The sequence below is a fragment of the Protopterus annectens genome, chromosome 3.part1 (assembly GCF_019279795.1).
Source record: "Protopterus annectens isolate FY-2018-M chromosome 3.part1, PAN1.0, whole genome shotgun sequence".
NCBI classification, from domain to species: Eukaryota; Metazoa; Chordata; order Ceratodontiformes; family Protopteridae; genus Protopterus; species Protopterus annectens.
This window is the reverse complement of record NC_056732.1, coordinates 944,819,413-944,841,245: the sequence shown is the minus strand read 5'-3', so window position 1 is coordinate 944,841,245 and position 21,833 is coordinate 944,819,413. Positions and strand designations below refer to the sequence as shown.

General features: G+C 39.2%; 1 protein-coding gene across 1 annotated transcript in view; it reads right to left on the bottom strand.

Moving 5' to 3' along the window:
- Nucleotides 1-410: 410 nt before the first annotated feature.
- Nucleotides 411-21,833, bottom strand: part of DOK6 (docking protein 6) — a 1,595,884-nt gene continuing 1,574,461 nt past the window's right edge. The window contains exon 5 of the mRNA XM_044066258.1: nucleotides 411-687. Coding sequence (XP_043922193.1) covers nucleotides 411-687 — 277 coding nt within the window. The remainder of the gene's footprint in view (nucleotides 688-21,833) is intronic.

Sequence of the window (21,833 nt, the reverse complement as noted above, 5' to 3'; positions counted from 1 at the left end):
AATACTTTACAAAAAAAACACACAAATTGTATGAGGAACACAATAAAAATATGAGGCATAACACAGACATTTTGTGAAAATCTAGACAGTTGTAAGGCATGCTTGCCATTCACTGTCAGCCAAAAGGCAGATGGCTCAGTAAAGCAACTTCTCCCCTGAAAATGGAGGATGTGTCCTAAGGGGTTTTGTTGGGGGTTAAAGGCTACTGAAGAATAAAGAGAGTAAAAGGTCACTGAAAAGCTGTGCCATTTAGAAGCAAAAGGCTGGGCAGTATTGAAAAGTATGCAAAAATAAAGTAAAATAAAACAAATAAAAAGAGCAAAATAGACTATTTTGTTCACAAGTTCATTTGTCCTCAAAATAAAACCTTGTTTGTTTTAGCACTGTATAAATTACAGTTCAGTACAGCACTACTTGCCAGTGCATTTATCAGATTGTTTACAACCTTTGCAGACAGCATATTTCAGGCAGTCATGAAATGACATTTCCAAGCTGGAAATGTTATTATGTTGGTACATGTTAAAAAAGTCAAAAGGAGTCATACATACTCGTGCCTTTTTCTCCATTTCCATCATTAACCTTTCGTGTTGTTCAGCAATGGCCATTGTAGCTGAATGTACCATCTGGTAAATCTTTTCACCTTCTCTTGTCTGAAAAGTGAATAGCCCTTCGCCAGTATCACACATCCTAAGAAAAAAATAAAACATGGCTTAAAACAGTAAATATATAGTCATAGGATTTGTGGAATGCTGATTACAAACAAAGGGTACTGATGTGTTGAAAATAAAAAAAAATATTCATCAAATAAAGATACAAGATTCAAAATTTTCTATCATGATGTCCACACTTAGTGATGGTCTAACAAACCAGCAACCTTCCCATTTGCACTAAGGGATTAGATTATATTTGCAACAGTTACTTTATGTTACATTAGGATGATACCAGAAGAAGTGAATAATCACATCTAAGTTGTCCTTTAAGTGCATTCAACATTCAATACTTCTTCCATCTCCTCCTTACCATTAACCTCTTCTCCACCTCTCCCATGCCCTACTGAATACAAATGTAGGTTTCTTTTCCATCACCTGGTCTGGTAGTCTCTTCCACTGGCACATGTCCCTTTTTGTGTACCTATAATTTTGGAGATCCAAATATTAGTTCACTTTAATCTACTACTTGTGCCGACTTTCTCCCTTTTCTTTTTGTGCAAGGTGACACCTTCAAAACTCCTTGATATGATATTTTTCACCAATATCATGCCCACACTGTCTCACCTATTATTTACTCAGGTATTTTAGCTCCTCTAGTCTCTGGGCATAGCTTTTCTCATCCATCCCATAAATCGGTCCTGTGGCTTTCCTCTGGAATCCCTATAGCAATATAAATATCCCTTGCTTTGTTTGGCCTCCAGAGCTGAACACAATACTCAAGCTCTGTCCTGGTAAGGTTCTGGTTAACTTGTAGCATTACCTGTTTATTTCTGGACTCTACTTCAATGAAGATGCACGCCTGTTCTGTGTTTGCTTCCAGCACTCCCCTTTCAATCAGGTCTTTGATGCCTAAACCAGATGTGATCAATACCTTCAAATGTTATCCTGCTCTAAGCTGTAGGGGTTATATCCTGCCAAGGTCATAGCCAGTCAGTTTCCAAAGCTTCTGGGCATATTCCACCTGCCCTAACTGTCAAACAGCACAACCTGAGCTAACTAATAGAGAAGTTTAGGTGAGAAGATCTTCCGAGCTTTACTGCCATCAAAGAGTCTGCTCCTCTGGGGCTTTTGATGATCGATGGTCAGCTTGTGCTTTCCTTAGCTGGGCAGGTACGATCACTTTGGAGAAAAAAAAGACATTCCATTTTATTATTTTTGACTGCTGTTTTATTACTTTACTCTCCAGGAAAGTTATCTTAAAGCTAGGGATGTTGTGTTTTAAAGGATTGTCTCAGGACTGTATTGTACTTTTAAATGGAGAACTCATTCTTCTGTCAGATTCAAAATAGTGTTATCTAACTAATACACTATTTTCTGTGGAGGAAGTGTGTTTATTTTAAGGTTGTGGGGCTGCCATAAGTGTTTGAAAGTGCTTTATACTGTGTTTTTTTCTATCAAAAAATAACTGTTGTAGACCAGTAGTTTTACTGGCAATGTTGCTTGTTTTCCCCAGGGATAGAGGCATCATTTTTGCCTTGACCATGGAACAGATTGTCACTCTTATGGTTGGTCTTCTTCCAGCTACAAAAAGAAACAGTTACGCAAACAGCCTTTGACACCACAGCAGGCTATCAATTTGACTCATCCATAGGGGGTTGATTCTGCTATGGTCATTTTCTGTAGATCAGGACATTCTTTTACCTCAAATCCCTCTGGTGTAGCACCTACACCTAATATGGACTAGGGGTTAGCCACATCCTCTAAAGCTGGTGGGGTCCCCTCAGTGGGCTCAGTGGGCAAGGGAGACTCACTCTTGTTGGTCCTGGGAGATGGAACAGGGAAGGTTTCCCTGTTGAGTCAGAATGCTGTGCCCATCCTTGGGGAAGCAGTGGCTGCCATTGATGACATGGTTGGACACATTTTTCCTATAAAAAGAAACAGAAAACCAAGCATGTATTGATTCATCCTCAAATTTCTTTGGATAGGAGTAGTTTACTGGGACTGGCTCAGGGTTCGATTCAGGCTATTTATTCTTCTTGTAGAGTAGTTTCCGGTAAAAAAGGATGCCTCCTTTCCTGAAGAGATTCAAAATTCTGTATCTGAAAAGGAAGATGCAGGGCCAGATTCAGGGTTTTCTCCTCAGATTTCTGATTCAGACTTAGAGGAGAGTTCTCTTTCTGATTCTCCCTGTGGGAGTTTCTCTTTCTCTGAGACTATTGCTAGAATAGCCCACTGTTTTCAGTGGAAGAACATTGAGGTTTCTAAAGGCCTCAAAAAAACAGAAGGTATTTCCAGAACCTACACCCATTCCTCCTGTCCTGTATGCTTTAGAGGATATGTGTCTTACTCCCTGCAATGTTGCTGACAATCAGCCAGCTGACCATAAAAAGGGAGATAGGAATTATAAAGCTCCTTAATATTTTACATTTTATGCACTATTTCCAGACTTGACCCAGCAGCTATAGCCTTTGTTGACTCCTCTGCTACTAAGCATTTAGTTAATTCCAGTCCTACTCTTTCTAATAAAGAAGGAAAATTATTGATAGGTATGGGGAAAAGTATATACTTCTGCAACTTTGAATTTCAGAATATTGTGAAAGTTTATTCTGATTTATTGTGAAAGTATGAGGAATGTCTTATCTACAGTTTTTTCTTGTGAAGAAACGTCTGCTTTAAATTTAAGTTTCTTCTATTGCACAGGTCACTACTCATTGTCTGCAGTGTGTGTATGACTCTGTTGATACTTCTTCCAGGGCTAAGGTCACTGGTACAGTTTTAAGGAAGTTTGCTTGGCTGCATTCCCACAACCTTCCAGATGATGTTAAAATGAGATTTTAAATTTTCCCTTGGATAGGATTTATTGTCTGTCACCTCTGCTGCAGAGGTGATCAAAAAGTGAGGCAACCTAATTAAGATTTTTTAGCCTTATTTTTCCAAATTGTCCAAGGAATTTTCTTAATTCTCATCCAGTTTTAGCAAAACAACAAAATAAACAATCTCAACAGAATTCAGGTAAACAGACATTTAAGAAGACGCGGGAAGGAGGTTCCAAAAAGAAGTCTCAAATCTCCCAAAACCAAGGACACTCCAAAAAGTCTGAATGAATATTGAAGGACCCTGTGATCACCTCTGATCCTGGCCCTCCTCTTTCAGAAAGTCTGAATCTCCATTTTCCTCTTTGGCAACAGTTTATTTCAGACAAATGGGCTCTAAAAAATATTCATCAGGGTTACAGATGGCAGTGGAAGGAAATTCTTCTTTTCCAGGGGGTCATTCCTTATCCTGCAGATGAGACTGTTTTGTTTCCACCTGTTTTCATCACATGCCATCTCAAGCAGCGATAAAACCAGTTCCTCTTTCTCAGGTAGGGAAAGGATTTTACTGAAGGATGTTCCTAATCCCAAAACAAAACAAAGAAAAAAAATGCTTGCAGACCAGTTTTGGATCTTTCTTTCCTAAACATATTTGTGATAGGACACACATTCAAAATGATGTCACTTCACAACCGGTTGCCTCTTCTTCCTTTTTCAAGTTTCCTGGTAGCACTAGACATAAAATATGTTTACTATTACATTCATATTCATCCAGACTTCAGGTGTTTCTTAAGGTTTTTGCGTGTTTGGATGATAGTATTGGTTTTCTGCCTTACTATTCAGGCTATCCACTACACCAACAGGATTCACAAAGTGTCTATCTCCAGTTACAGCTCACTACAGGCTATGAAGTATCAATATTTTTCTGTATTAAGATGACTTGCTTATTTTTGCAGAATCTTTTTCAAAATGTCAGGAATCTCTCTCTTGGTGGACAGATCTCTTGCACAAGCTGGGATTGCAAGAGAACATTCAAAAGTATTTATTGACTCTTTCACACAGGATTGTGCTCCTGGGATGTCAACTAGACATTTCAGTTCAAAAAGATTTTCTTCCACAGGACAAAATAAACAGATCTTTATTTAGATCAGTTTTAAAGGTTTTCCACTCAGACATCAGTCACTGAGAGGGAATACATCCAGATTTTGTGTTTCATAGCATCAATTCTCATTACATCCCTGGCAATATTCCACAAGAGAAAGATACAGTGGTATATGAAATCTCTTTGGTCCCAGCATCAACGCCCTTTATCTTTTCAAATCCCAGTACTAGGGTTTGCCAGAAGAGAAATCATTGGTGGAGACAAATATAACCTTAAATCAAGGTCTTTCCTTCTCCCTCCCTGCTCCACAGCAGTCAGTCACCACAGATGCCTCAAGCTTTGCTTGTTGAGCCATTCCAGGAGAAATAAAAGTACAGGGGGTGAGGGACATGAAGGGCAGATGCAAGCACATAAATATCAATGAGACGCCTGTCCTGATCAAGGCACTCAATTCCCTGAGCTGTCTTTGGTCCCTAGGACCTCTTCAAGAGTTACAGACAATATCACAATGATGTGTACATCAACAAGTAAGGGGACCCAGGTTGTATCCCCTTTGCACACTAGCCATGTTAGCTTGGGATATAGCTTCAAAGCACAATATCACTCTACAGCTATCCTACATTCTGTAAAAAACTGTGTGGTAGAAAAACTGTGCAGGAGCAGGCCAGACCCTCACAAATGGAAACTAGATGGGGGGGGGCGGTCTTCCAAGATTTTATCCATCTGTGGGTGCTCCTCAGGTAGACCTATTTGCCTCCTCTCTGAGCAATCAACTGGCAAAATTTTGTTTCAGGACTCCATGCATGAAGGCCTGGAAGACAGATGCCTTTTCTTTGGACAGGAATGTTCCTATATGCCTTTTCACTAATATCTAGACTACTTCTGAAGATTCAGAAAGATTCCCAAAGATCATTGTGGTGACTCCCTTGTACCTCAAGCAACAGTGATTCTCCCTTCTTTTGGAAATGCCCAGGGTTAATTAGCATAAGGTTTCTCACAGAATGGATCTACCCACACAAGAACAGGGGTGTTTGATTCACCCGGACATAATCATCTTCAGCTGGTTGCCTGGATGATGGGATTTTAATTCCATTTAGGTACTTGTTTTCTGAGGATGTTTAGCAGGTTCTAACTGATGCAAGAAAGCATGCTATTAGAATATAATATATTAGCAAACAGAAAAGGTTTTTTATTTGGTGCCAACAAATTAAAAATCAGCACCCGTTCAGGGCTAGTTGTTTTCTGGTTTTGCAATATTTGTGTGAGTTACTATCGTTTGGCTTTTCTTATTCTTCTATCAAGGTTCATTTACTGGCCATTTCAGTATGTCTGCCCATGAATCCTCCTTTTCAAGGCAATTGCATGTCAAAATGTTCTTGAAGGGGGTTTTGCATAGGAAGCCCCTCTTTGGGATCATACATTTGTGTTAGAAGAATTAACTTTTGCTTCATTTGAACCAGCTAATCTGTCTTACTTGAGATTCTTAACATGGAAAACAGTTTTAATGATTGCTCAGACTTCTGCAAGAAGTGTATCTTACTTTCAAGCTCTTATGGTGAGTCAACCCTACCTCATTTTCCACAAGGACAGGGTTTCCTTGAGAAGTAATCCTTCTTTTATGCCTGAAGTAGTACACACGTTTACTTTAAGTCAAACTATCCATCTCCCCATTTTCTTTCCTGAACCTAAACATGAGGGAGAAAGGATGCTCCATACTTTGGATGTCCACAGACAACTAGATACTATCTTTATAGTACTAAATCTTTCAGGTCATTTGATCAATTGTTCATTTCCTGTGAAGGTTAAGACAAAGGGACAACTGGTGTCAAAACAGGCTATTACCTTTTGTTATACTCACTGTGACAAGTCTATTCCAGTCGATCTCAAGTCCCACTCTACAAGGTCATTGGCTTCTGGCTTTTTGCAAGGGTTGGATTAGGGAAGTATTCTAAAAGCTGCTGCTTGGTCCTCTGTAATACTTTTACAAAGCACTATAAGCTGGATTCCTTCTCTATGTCTAGATCGTGCTCTGCTAAGACCATTTTCTAGAGGATCCTGGACACGTCTCCTTCCACATCCTAAATATAGTTAGCTATGGTAATCTACCCATATAGGAAATTAAATCTACTGCAGGAAAGATTAATATGAAGAACATAATACAGTTGTGTAAGTTAAATTTACCATAACAGTAGATGTTCAAATGATTACTGCTGTAGTAGCTGCTCCCTCCCCCGTCCCTCTTGTTTTTAGTGTATTTTTATGCCAGAGTGTGGACATTTTTTTGTTTTTTTGTTATTTCTAGCCTTGTCCTTTCAGGGTTCAGCTTTCCTGTCTCCACTGGCAGGAAATCTCTGAAGGCCTTCTTTCCCAAACTTGTCTTTTAGTCAGCTCCGCTCAAGCTGCTTGACAGTTTGTACAAGTGGAAGGTGCCCTGAAGCTTTGGAAGCTGTTTGGCTGCTATATCCGTGACAAGATATAACCCATATAGTCAAGGCTACTGCAACAGTGATCATTCAACCATCTACTGTTATGGTAAGTTCAAGTTACACAACTGTACACTCCACTCCTACTCAGATGACACTGTACTATGGTTGCTGTAGCGCATGTGCAGTACTTTGCATTTATCTACACTGAACCTCAAATGCCACCTTTCAGTCCTATTCATCAGCTATTTTAAATCCTTTATGACTCCCCACCCCCCAGATTTACTGCTGCTGAACTTGTGTTTATTCCATTACTGAAGAAGCTTATCTCATTTTACTTTCCTGAAAAATATTCTTCTCTATGTACTACCATTCAACAATGTAGCAATGGAGTTCCACAGGCTTAGTTTTACCTCCATAAGCCCTTCAGTTTTCCCATCAGCCACTTGTCCGAGAGTGAATCCATGGACATTCAGAAGCCCTGCTAGATGATGTCTAATGCTACACACTTTTCAAGTTCAGTTGCAACTCATTTATAAAACTGGATCAGACTTGGCTGACAACTCATTCATCCTAGTAATATGTGTTATTTTCTTTTTTGGAGTCTAGTGCCTTTTGAAAATGTTATCAGCCTTTCCATCAGATTATTTCCATTATGTTCCCTGCCACTGCTTAAGCTACAAGGTTTGTAATTTGTCATATTTTTCCTGCTGCAGATACTTCTGCTCAGACAAATGATCTGTTACAAATCTCAACTGGAGGTCAGCCAGCATACTGCTATGGTCTCTGGGAGGTATTCCATCTGGTCTTTTTACTCAGTCTCCCTTATGGCTAACAATTCTCTCTCCACCTCTGCCTTCTCACTCTTCAGATGTCTGTCCACTGATCTTCTCACTGTGGCCTAACATTCTCTCAGGATGGCACCTTCCAGGTGCCTTCATTGTGAAGAATGAAACAAACAATTCTTTCATTACCTCTTCTTTTTTACAATTTTGTTATGATCTCCCTCCTGTTTGCTCAGTCTGTCCAGGTCTGTACCTCCCTGCTGCCTTTCTTATTCACACTTAAAAGGACTTTGCTTCACTGCTTGATCCCTTCTGCCAGTGCTGTTCCAACGTGTATGTTTGCTGCCTTCATTACCTTTATTGTTATTATGATAATCTCCTTGTGCTGTGCCTGTTTTTCTTGTGTGCTTAATTCTTGGAGCTGTCACTGCCGTTCTTTTATTTGTATTATTATGTTTTTCCTTGAGTTATACCACCTATACATAAACATAACTCAAGTTTAGCTATGACCTGTTAATCAAATGCTTGATAAATGAAAAAAGCCAGGCAATTATCCTAATTTACTCTGTAATTCCTCAAAGATAAAAGAACAAACTATCACCAGCATTATTTTGTAATAAGGCAATTGCAATAACCTTGCCAAAGCAGGCAATCACTTCACACCAAGTTCCACTCAGACATCAGAGGAAGACATATTAATAGGTTAATACTAAGCTAACTGCCCTTGCGAGCCATTTTAAGCCTAGCCAATTATCCCTTGTGAGACTTAAACCATGCATCTTGTGCTTGTAAGGCAAACACCTTAACCATTAGGCCACCCTCACAACCCTATATCTAATCACAGACTCAACAAATGTCAGAAATAATACTAATGAAACAAAGTCTCAGGCAATATAAGCTATGTATCCAAATGCTCTAACTATAAATAAGAATTATTTTTACACCTTTACTAACTGGGTAAGCCCACCACATAAAAGTGTCCCTTTACAGTGGTGACCTGGGAACACTAACTGGTTAAGAGACTCTCTGAAAGTGGGGGTAAATCTGCAAAACCGACAAACCTTAATCACTGTACAGTAGTCTATAAGATATCACACTATCACTTGCAAACTAAAAGCCACAATTGTAAATCAGTAAATAATAATAATAACAATAAGATATAATCTTAAATATAAACAACTATTTCTTAATATGTACTACAAACAACAGTTAAATAACTAAATTAGTACAAAGCTAATTATACAATTTGCATATATAGCTCATTTTTGAAATAAAATAGTCTGCCAGATACTGCAATATGAATTGTCCACATAGCGTTGTAAGCAGTTACAAAGTAAACCAACAAATCTAAACTGTGACCTGCTATTGTCAGTAATAAGTAACTGATGTAAAAATGTTGATACATGTATCTTAATAGAAACCAAAAGAAAATCAAACGACAAACTTAGCTCCTTTGAAGCTGAAGCTGTAGCTCAAGTTAGTTTCTTCGCTGCTCTATTGCACCTTTTCAGCCACACTGTTTTCTTCCATCTCTACTAACATCTCTGTGCTGCTAACAGGGACATTTTATTTTGATGCAATTAAATTATGCAAAATTTTCATAAAAATCAAAAATCTAAGTAGTTAAAACTGTGGATAACAAATAGCACATATACATATATATGCATAACATTTTATTAGGCAGAGTTGGTGAAGGGTGACTCAGAATTCCTAAGGTGAGTTATAAGGTATTTATGAGTATTTGTGCTTTATGCACTGAAGGCATGGCACAAGAATAAGATGCATATATATATATATCACAAACATACCATCACATTTGTTCATGACTGCCTGTCGTAACCTTAGTAACATTCCCTTTTAACTTGCTATACTACAACTTACCTCATGATAGTGTAGTGAAGTGCAATCTTGCAGCTGATATATTTAAGTAGCAGGGGGTGTGGGGGATGCAGCCCCCCACATAGGGGGTGCAAGGCTGCTTGCCCCCTGCTTATATTTGGTGGAATGTAATGTGTTTTGTGTTCTCTGTAGTCAGTATATGTATCCTGTGTGTTTTCAGTCTTTTGGGATTCAGGATTTTGAGTTTTCCGGATTTTGGGCTTCCAGATTATGAAGTTTTCTGAAATTCAGGATTGTGATATTTCCAGATTCTGAAGTGAAACTATATATATATATATATATATATATATATATATATATATATATATATATGCATACACATTTATATAGACGTATATATAAATAGATATGTGTGTGTGTGTGTGTGTGTGTGTGTGTGTGTGTGTATGTGTGTGTGTGAGACACACACACACACACACACACACACACACACACACTAGGTATATGGACTTTAAAAGATGGAAGTTGCGGCTCAGCACCAAGCAAAATTTTACTTGTAATATAAAATATATTAAGTGTTAGCTACTTGCAACTTAACATAAGTTACTTGAACTTCGTAGAGCTGGGAATAGTTTGATTCAGAAAAAAAAATATTTATAACCAAGAAGCGTTTGTGAATGAGTACCACCCTAAGATTATCTCTGATCTTAAATCCCTCCAGAAAATGAAATAAAAATCCAAGTACCTTTAAAAATTTACTAACCCCCTGTCCTTCATGTTAATGTTTTTTCTTAGGCAAACATGCAAACTTGAAGTTATGAAAGCAAAAACTGTATACCTCAGACAAAGGCAAAATGTAATGCCATTCCAGCCAAGATATTTTTGCAAGATCATAAAGGTTGCTGTCTGTTTCAAAAATAATACATTCAAAAAACTATCTTCCATTATCTCCATTTTGATTCATGATTTTAAAAGACAGATTACCACGCAATTTGTCAACACCCTTAGTATTTAGTCCAACCCCTAATCCTATCTTTAGCCACCAAAAATCCCCAAATCAGTGTCAATAACACATAGGTTCATTGGTATTTACTAGGCTAATGACTATAAAGGCCGTTTTAAGCCTAGCCATGCATCCCAAATCTCTGACAAGTTCTCATACCCTTGATAAGTGTAAGCAGGGTCTTTGGAGATGAAACATTTACAAGCAGGGGCCTGGGAGATTAATCATTTACAGTCTGCATCTGTCCATTAGAGACAGAGGTACCACACCAGGGATGAATTTCCTTTTCCCCATACAGTTGTACAAGTTCCTTTTGAATTGGGTTACAGAGGAATTCTGCTTCACATGGATGGGGAGCCTGTTCCAAAGAAGGCGGTAGTCTCTGAGATACATACCTGTCTCTCCAGCAGGTCCTATTTTATATCACAAGCAAAGTTCTAGTCTTTAGAACAGATATTTCTGGTGTTGTTTGATTTGTGGATATGCAAGAGGTCCATCAGGATGGGGTCTGACAATGCCGGGCATAGCACAGCTTGTAGGAGACAGAATACAGGGATAGGCCCTGAGGGTGTCTGCATAGGACATGTTACTTATGCCCTGTATTCTTTTAGTGAGGAACCTCTATAGACATTACAATTGTTGGATGTGCCTGGCAAGGTACATACCAAAAGGGGCACTGCACTCAAGTGCAGATCTTCTAAATGCCAAATACAGTCGGACAATGACCTCCTTGGACCTAGATGCCATAATGTTGTTTATAAGTTGCACAACATATAATAATTTTCTTACTACTGTTGACACATGATGGCCAAAGGGTAGACTACTGTCTATATGTATCCCTAAGTCCCTGACTATTTGGACAGCTCTTAGGGGTGTGCTATCCATATGATAGTCACCAAGGGTTGATGACTTCCTGAAGGATACTGTTATGCATTTCTTGGAATTTAGTTTTAGTCCGTGGCTCTGACACCAGTTATTTGTTTGTGTCAAGCCTTCTTGGAGATCATTTATGTCAGTGAAGAATTCTCTCTCTGATCCTAATTTGTAATCATCAGCAAATTTAGTCTACCAGAGGCCATAGAAATTGGCCTTGATTTCAGAGAAGTAAATGCCAAAAAGGAGCAGTACCAAGACCAATCCCTGAGAGACTCCTCCTGGCTATTCTCTATGAGCCAGCAGGCTATCCACTGGGTGACATAACGGTTTATACCTAACCGCCTGAGTTTGTCAACAATGCTCAAGTGGGGTATTGTATCAAATGCCTTGGCCAGGTCAAGGTCAGAAGAGGACACAATTTTGCTGTCATTCATTGCTTTCATGACCTTCTTAAAGAAGCAGTCAAAAAGGAACTCCTGCGCGAGAGGCAAATGCACGGCTCAATATCAAATAGGAAAAGCCAACAAAGAGTAGAGCCAGCATACAGTGTTCCAATTGTTCTTTATTGAAATGAATCCATAAAAACAACAAAAAATCAGACCGGTTTTGGCCGGAAAGTATCACAGCCTTCTTCAGTGTGAACCAAATACAGCTTTTGTTGTAATTTACATACACCCATCACAAAGATCATTGGTCCATCCTAGAATTGTTCATTTAAACCAGGTGGGAACAATCCACCTAGTTTAATGATCCACTTTTTTTCTTTATTATTTAAAATAGAGTGCCACCCAGTTTTATTGGATTTCTTAAAGAAGTCCACCAGGTTGGGTAGGCATGACCTACCCTCGACGAAACCAAACTGGTTTGGGTCCAGTGTCTGGAGCTTTCTTATGCAATTATTGATCATTTCCATGATAATTCTTTCCATGACTTTGCATATGACACTAGGGAAACTTATGGGTCTGTAGTTTCTAGGTTCTGTAGATGGCCCAACTTTGTCCAGAGGGATTACTGTTGCTGTTCTCCATTCATGAAGCCTGTTTGGAGCCTACAGCTAAACAGCAATTCCAGAGGACCTAACAGATTATATTTTATGCTTTTAGAAGACATTCTGAGGTACTGTCAGGCCCCATTGATGCAGTGTTTTTGGCCACAGAGAGAACATTAAGGACTTGTTCTCTGGTGATAGAAGGGGGAGTTATATTTGATGGTATTTCTTGTGGGGAAGGTTGAGGGGGAGAGAGAGGTAAACTTGGAGGTGAATTTGTCTGCCAGGGGCAACAATATCCTAGACCTACTCATTACCATCTTGAGTGACCGGTGTTCCACACCTGAAGTCAAATCCCGGTTGGTCAGATCCGACCATAATCTAATCACCCTAGATATCCACATCCCACCCCCACCCCCCCATTAAGGGAACCATTATAAAAAATTTCTCCAAAGCCAACTTCATGCTTCTTAAGACAGAAGTGGCGAACTTCATGACACCCATGCAGATGGACAATACAGTTACGACTACTGAATCCTACACAAATGCACTCTATAAGCACTTACATGAGTGCATGGATCATGCTATCCCAAACAGAACCAAAATGCTATCCTCCCAAAAAAGGAAGCCAATCTGGTGGTCCCCTGCCATAAACAAACTCTACAACAGAAGGAAGAAACTGTTGCAAAAGAGAGTAAAATCCCATAAGTGGAGGAGCTCCCTGGTCAGCCTCAGTAAGAAGCTGAGATCCTTTATAAGATCCTCCAAAGCTAGCTATGAAAACAAGATCACCACTGATTCTAAGGATAACCACAAAGCATTCTATAGCTATGTCAAGAATCTCAATGGCAACACCCAGCTCTGCTCTGAGTTACAGCACAATGGCATAAAAATTACAAAACCAACTGATATTGCCAACATCCTGGCCGATAGGTTCAGTGCTAACTTTACCCCCCTCTCACCCCCTAAAGGGCCCATATCTATACAGAAAGAATGCAGAGTCCCTGTAATCACAACTACACAGGTAAAAGCAGCAGTCTCTAAAGCCAGAAACACAGCATCCATGGGACCGGACAACATCCCAGGCTGCGTTTTACACGAATTTCAGGATGAACTAGCTCCCCACCTAAGCACCATGTTCAATCATAGCCTCACATCAGGCTTTGTACCCACTGAATGGTGCACAGCAACAGTTAGCCCACTCCACAAAGGGGCAGCCACCACTGATACTGGGAACTATCACCCTATTAGCCTGACGAGCCTGTTCTGAAAGGCCATGGAACGTATCATCATGGAATTCCTAAACAAAGACATTGGTAACCTCCAAACTCTGGACTCCACCCAGTTCGAGTTTGTGAAAGGCAGATCATGCCTCCTGAACCTAGTCAACTTCTTTGAGGCAGTCACCAAAGCCGTAGACGAGGGTAAGGTGGTACACACAGCCTATCTTGACCTCGCCAAGGCTTTTGACACCATCCCCCATTCTGGAATTATAGCTAAACTCACTAAACTAGGTGTAAATCCCTATGTCACAAGATGGGTTGCCAACTGGTTCACTGACAGAGCCCACACTGTAAAAGTTGCAGACTCCAAATCTGACTTCAAACCAGTGACAAGTGAAGTACCACAGGGTTCAGTTCTGGGACTTCTCCTGTTTAGTATCTACTTCTCTGAAGTACAGGCTAACACAGAAGGCATATGGCTAATGACGTTCACAGATGACTGCAAACTAGGAGCTTTAGTTGAGTCCCCAAATGATGTGGACATCCTACAGAAGGCCCTCACTGAGACAAATGCCTGGTGTCAGAGCCATGGTCTCAAGTTCAATGCCAAGAAGTGCATTGTTATTCCCATCAGTAAAAACTCTGTACCCATGAACTAGCACATATGTGGCAGTCTTCTTAATACCAAATGTATGATAAGAGACCGTGGAACCCAGGTGGACAGTACTCTCTCCTTTGATAAACACATTGCCACAGTAGTCAGGAAATCCTTCTATGTGTCACATCTCATCACAAAAGGGTTTTCATCCCTGAAAAAAGAGGTCATTGTTCCCCTCTACTCAACACTCATTAGACCCATTATAGAGTACAATGCCCCTTTTGGAATGTACCTCACAAGAAATCTGCAGCAGCTGGCAAGGCCACAGAAGTACCTCACAAAGAGGATTACTGGCCTCAAACAAATGTCCTACACTGACCGCCTCAAAAAACTCCAGCTTTACTCCGTAGTATATCGCCTACCCTGAGGTGATCTCTGCCTAACATATAAAGATATGTCAAACCCAGAGCTGTTGGAAATCCTACACCTAAAGAAATACCAATCCCTCCAAGCTACACGCTCTAGGGACCTAAACCTTGTCACCACAATAAACAGGACATGCTGGAGGGATAGATTCCTGTCCCAGAGACTTCCCATACTCTGAAACAGGCTACCCAGCTATGTCAAGCAAAGTTCTTCATTAGCACTCTTCAAGAAAAAACTTGATGAGTGGATGGGAAATAGGAAATACACCCCGGGGATCACTTCTGTGGCTCTGCTCGACAGGCACAGGAAATTAACTTTCTTGGGCTGGAGTAAGCCAGGGAACTTTGTTGGCTAGGCTTACTTAGGCCCTTGGGCTGATAGTCTAGTACCTACCTATGAACCTATAGGTTTGCTATATCTTTTGTCTCAGTATAGGAGACTCCAGTAACAAGAAGTTCTGCACACAATTGTACATTTCTTTTGAAATTGAGAACATAGCTTGTGATTGTCCCTGGCCTAGAAGGCCAAATTTACTTCATATTTTGCTTTGGTAGACTATATTTGTCCTCTGAGTTTGTTTAGTTTCATGAGAGTGCTTTTATCCTGCTGGGTGCTACACCTCCAATTTTTGCCATGATTGTTTTCCTTCTGTTATACAGCTTATTGATGTTGTGATTCCACCAGGGTGGTTAGTTGTTTGAGTTAGTTCTGTATTTCTTGGTGGTGTGTACAGCTGCGTCTATGCAGCTATTAACATGTTTATATAGGGATTCTTTGAACAGTTCCATGTAGGCAGCAGTGTTCTCAGGGTTTATGGGGGCTTGAAATGTTGCCAGGTTATCACTTGACAGTAAGGAGTTACCCTTAGAGACATTCCTGAATATTCCAGGTTTAACTGGGGTTCCAGGTGTTAGTTATACTTCAAAGGAGACCATTTTGTGCTCTGACCTTACCACAGAAGTCATTAGACTAGGGTGTGCAACACTCTCCCATGTTAGTGATGTTCAGATCTAGTGTGTTGTCCAGGGAGTTTGTGTTTACAAAATCCAGGAATATCTGTGTCCGTACATTTGGTATTGTATATTATTCACAGTTAATAGTGGGGTAATAAAAGTCACCCATGAATATAGTATTGGGTTGGATGGTGAGTGTTTCCAATAAGTTTTAATGCATGTTATGGGTTTTTTGGGTCACAGAGGCAGACCTATAGCTTGCAAGGAAGTGGTATGGGATTTTGCTTGTGTTGATTTGAACCTGGAGAATATCAAGTGCATTGTCCTGTTTGACCAGCCTTGAAGTATATTTATTTTTGATGTAAATTGAGCCACCTCTGCCTTTAGTCCCTATCTGTGTAGTAGCTGGTTTAAATGTGTGGAAGGCATTATAGTCTTGCACTGCCAGTGTGCTATCCATTAAACAATGTGTCAGTGACCACACAGATGTCAGCATTCTCTAGGTTTTTTTTGTTTAAACTCCTAGCATTCAGCAGTAACACCTTTAGATTTTCTTGGTTTTTATTTGGTATGTCAAAAGTGCTTTCAGTTTAGCGTTGCCTACACAAGGCACTATGGGGGAAGGCAAAGTTTTAGCTAATATTCAAAAGCCTAGAGTGGACAGGTGCAGACCATCCCTTGGAGAAGGTAAAATGCACTCAGTGCTAGGCTCATATGAGCCTGGGACACATATTCCAGGAGTTCCATGATATCTCTCTTCATATAGTCTAGGGAGGTTCGTCTCAGGTCATTTACACCCATATGGACTATGACTGAATCATACTGGTACTTGTGGTCCAATGACCTGAGTGCATGCATAATGTAGTGGATCCTGTCCCTTGATAAGCAACTGGCCATAATTTTTTTTTTACTCAACCTGGTGAGAGGAACATCAGTGTGTCTCACAATTGAGTCTCCAATGACTAGAATGTTGGATTGTGCTTGATTCTGGGCTTAGAAGTAGAGGCTTCATGAGATGTGGCTATATGTGCTGATGTGGGTGTTGTTTTGAAAGAATGTATTCAGGGTTGCTGAGGGTATTTGTTATGCATACGTCAGCTGAAGGTCTTTGAGGTTTAGGAAGGTTACATTTAAGTGCCTCAGCACATGTGGGTCTATGTGCAGTGTATGTGCTCCTGACAACCTGATTGAAATTAGGAGTGCTTTTACGTGAAAGTTTTACCCCCAGTGACATTGTGTGACTATATCTGTCACAAACCAAATCAGTTTGTTTGATAATTAACTGGATGTCAGTAAACATGAGGCAATTTCCACCAACTTGGTAATGCAGATAATGGGAAAGTTCTTATCCATGACAGCAAGTACTTTTTTGTTGATTAGATGGCTGGAGTGAGAATATTGAGCAATGTCAGGAGTATCTGGTTTGTGACTATGGGGGCATTGCTTATCTCAATTTCAATGGTGCTTTCACAGGAAAAATGTCAACTCAAGATGTCTGTGTCTATACAGGGCACTACCAAAGACTTGAGGGGAAACTAATAAGCAGACCTTTATGATTTATGGAAGAGGTATTCAGGAAGATGTTCTCAAGTTAGGTTATACAGCAGCAAATTAAGCAGCACATACTGAAAAAAAGAATTAGCTTGTGAAGAATGATGAAAAGAAGGGATTTGCTTCAATGGCTACTACCTGGCTACTACTAGTGCTAGTCTTACCACAGCTTCATGCTGCTTAGTTACACAACTCCTTTGCTTCTTTTCTCACCAGTAGCAAAACTGTAGCACCAATCTCAAGATGTGAAGCATTCCACATGCTCTTGGTGATCAACAGTCTTATCCCAGATGATGCAAGGGTCTGTAGGCGTCTTGTAGTCTTTTTCTGGTAGATGTTTTGAAAAGCAATAAAGACCAACCGGGAAGGTCCAACACAGGCTCTCACTGCCCAATCAGAAACAGTCAGAAATCAATGCATTCTTCTCTTTCTCTCACAAGGAACAAAATATAGACACAAATTCCAAGCTGGCACCTATGAAGCAGTTATTATTCTTTCTGGTAATCAGCAATCTCCAAGAAATAATGTCCCTATGCTCTTTCTCTCACCAGAAGCAAAACAGAAGCAGTAATCCCAAGATGACGACTTACAGGCAGAATGTGGACTCTACAATAATTGGTGGTCTTGGAGTAGATGCTGCAGATTTTAAATGTAATATGGAAAAAAACTGGTTAATAACCTAAGAGTTGCAGTGTGCAGTTACATATGAAAGAGGGGGTAACTTAAGTTTAAGCTATATAAGTGTGGAGCCACTAATTTTAAAACAGCAAGATAGATTAGAAGGGGTGGACACTATGTATTCTAGTTCTATGGAATACAGTGAGATGGACAATAAATTTAAATAGCTGACCGGGAGTGATTTCACCAAATGATAATTTTGTGTGCACTCATAATAGCCAAAGAAAGAGGATATGGAAGGGAAAATGTTGTCAAATTAAGACGCAGGTAACTAGAAAGACTGTTGAGTTTAGAAACACACCACAGCCAGGATGGGAGGTCTGTAATATTGTGGACAAAAGTGCTAAATTTTATAATAAAGTATAGAGTTATAGCTACAGATTGTTTCCCATTTGTTGTTTTTCAGTAGTTAAAAGTTTATTTCATTGTTTTTAGGATGGGAGTGTGTGAGAAAATTTAATGTCTGTGTGACTCACAAGAGATACAGTTGCGGTCTATTTCCTAATTTAAATATGCACTTAAAAGCAGAATACAAGTAAAACACATTGTAAAGAAAATAAATCACAATATACAAAATAGAAGAAGGCAATGAAGCAATACAAAGCACAAGAAAGCAAAAACAAACTAATCTTTCCCTCAGAGCAATCTGTGGCATTGTCTGAATGAGCATTATCTCACATCTCATCTTCATTGGCTAACCTTACCCACACCTTTGACATTTAGGCAATAATAGCCAGATCTGTTAGGGAGCAATTTAAAAAGCTTGACACAAAAGCTAACCCCAGTGCACTGTCTTCCTTTGACTCATAGTTGCTGACTATCTAAACCACTTGCCCACATTTTTAACCTCTGGCTTAACCCATCTCCTATTCTTGCTCAGTTTAGGCAAGCTTTTCATTCTGATACCAAAAAAGTCTCCATCTACCTCCCCACAAGAATTTAAACCATTTTATATCTTTTCCACCTTTACTAAGATTGTTGAGAAAAATGTATAAAAAACAACTAAAAGAACGCTTTAATTGACTTACTTACTAGTATACAATATGGGATATATTCTATGAATATTGCCAAATATTTCTCTCTGGATACATAGTTATTTACAAGACAAATCCAAAGTGGTTCAGCAAAATGATACTTATGAATAGGATCTAGGAGGAAGGCAGAAAAGAAAAATAAGAAAAAATGAGATAGGGGGTGGCGAGGGGGTTAGTATAGTGACAGTGATCTAATGAAATATCTTCTGTTATTGTAAGTTTTCTTACACAAGGGTATTGTGATCATCACTAGATCACTGTTGCAGTAGCATATTGTTGTATGAGATGCTTGCCAAGCAAAGATAGTAAGGTAGGAGGATGAAGGGTTAGACTCCAGTAGCCCTTAAAGTATAAAGTTAGCAAATACTACTGTGGCTCTGGAGAAAGGGGCAGTCTTCTAATATTTAGAGAAGGTGTGTACAGATGGGCAAGATGTTGCCAGTAGTAGAGTTTGACACTGTACCCCCTTTAAAGTTCTGTTAGAATGAGCTTTAACCTTCTGAAAGAGGGTAATTCCATAGTGATAGCAACAAAATGACTGGAAGGGCATAACCATTCAGAAATGTTCAGTTTTGGCACTGTTGTCCATTCTTCTTTCCATCAAAAGAAATGAAGAACTGATCAGAATTTTTAGAATCCTTTGTACAGTTAATGTAGCATCTGAGTTATCCAGCGGCATCCAGGATACATAGGATTCTCTCTCCCATGTTGTTTTTTTGGGTTCAGGAAAGAACACAGAAGCATGTATACAATGATTGAAAGTAAATTCAGACTCTATCTCAGGCATGAGAAAGGGGTTATTTTTTAAAATTATCAGGCCCCTGTGAAATGTGAGAAACAACTAAATCACCCTTGGAGCTTGTGACTCAGGTAGTCATCTTGTTGAAGTCAGAGCATTAATTAAATCAATTTCCCATGTCAAGAATTTGAAGTCAGTCTGTTGAGGTAGTTGAAAAGGTGGAATTTTTTTTTTTTTTTTAAGACAAATGTAAAATTCCAAAGAGAAGCAACTTGGTTTCAAGGTAGGCAGACAAACAATACCCCTTTGACAATTTGTTTTACCTTGAACAAAAAGGAAAGGGGATCTAAATGTAGAGAAGCAGAAATGGCTGATAGAAGAGTCTTAATAGATGAATAAAAAAGGCCTGATTTCAACAATTTCACAATGGAGAATCAGTGGGGCCTCCACAATGGATGGGCCCTTGTTCTGCTTGTGGCACCAACTAGAAAATCTCTTCCATTTTGCTAAACTGGATTTTCTAGTGGCAGGTTTTCTAGTCTCCTTTTCTACCTGCTGCAGGTTCTCAGAAAAAAGGAGCATAAATGAGTTCCCTTGTCCTGTCTGAGGAGATCCATCTTGTGGAGAAGTTCATGGTAATTGCCTTTAGCTATTTTCATGGGAAGAGAGATTCAGTGTTATTGAGGCAACAAAGGAGTTATAAGTATGATCACTGGACATTCCTTTTGCATCTTTACAAGAACTCTGGTTATCAGAGGAAAGGGGGATGCATAGGGGAACATTTCCATCCATGCAAAGGAAAATGTATCTATCCTCCAGGCCTTCTTCCAAAGTTTCATGAAGTGATATGTGTTTTACTGCCTGTTGAGAATGGAGGCAAACAAATCCAGTTGAGGTGTTCCTCACAGGTAACTGATCTTCTGTAACACATCTGAGTGTTAACATCCATTTGTGAGGGTCTGTCCTGGATTTGCTCAACATGCTGGCCACAGTGTTGTTCACTGACAGTATTGTGAGGTACCATGAGAAAAACAGACTGCTGAGATGCAATTTCCCAGGCTATCATGGCTAATCTGCAGGAGGGATAATACCTGCCCTGCCCTCCCCCCCGCTTATGTTGCACATCTTTGTGTTTTTTTCAGGGATTATCAAAAGAGGGCCTGCAGTCCACAGATGATTCATAATTCTTAACGCATTTAGCAAGATCATCATTTCAATTAATGATTATGTGCTTTTTACTGAAGTTATGATACCAATCTACCTGTACTTTGATTCCTTTGGCACTGTTCTCACCTGCAAAATCTGAGGTATCCATTGCTACAGACTGAAGTTGGGGTGGAACTGAGATTCAGCAAAGTCTGTTCTCTCCACCATAACAGCTCACTCCTAACAAATTCCAGCAGCATGTATTGAAAGGATATATAATGTCAGGGCAGTGCTGAGTCCAGAATTACTTAAGAAAACATTATATTTTTCTTTTCTAAAAAAAAACATGTTTATCACATTTTTAAATAACATGAAATAAATTACAAAATCCAATAATCAACTGAAACAAAAAACAAGGAACAAGATATAGACATAGAAAATAAACTATACACAGTGTCCATAACAAATACTGATATTAAATTACTAATATTTTTCTAATAAATCTTTAAGTCTTTGCCAAGATAATTTCTTATGAGTAACATTTATAGTTCTATTATACAGAGTTTGTGATTCCTTATTAAATACTCTTGTTGCTAGAGAAGTAAACTCTGAAAAAGACTGGAAACTTTTACTCTTCCAGTTTACTGTAATAACCTTTCTGGCAATAGCCAGTATAGATCTCAGTAGAGGTATTTGGATTTTAGGAATAGGACCTGGAATTGGAACATTGAATAAAATCAAATTATCTGTTATATTACATTTGTCTGACCACAAAGCTTTAGCAAAATTTATGAATTCTTCCCAGAATGGGACAAACATTTAATATTTCAGAATCATATGTTCATGCTCTGCATCCAAATTACTATTACATTTCCAGCATCTTATATTTTCTTTATATATATATATATATATATATATATATATATATATATATATATATATATATAAAATGTTCTACATGGTGTTAAAAAGCTTCCATGTAAAAACTTCCAAGTAAAAATTCTCC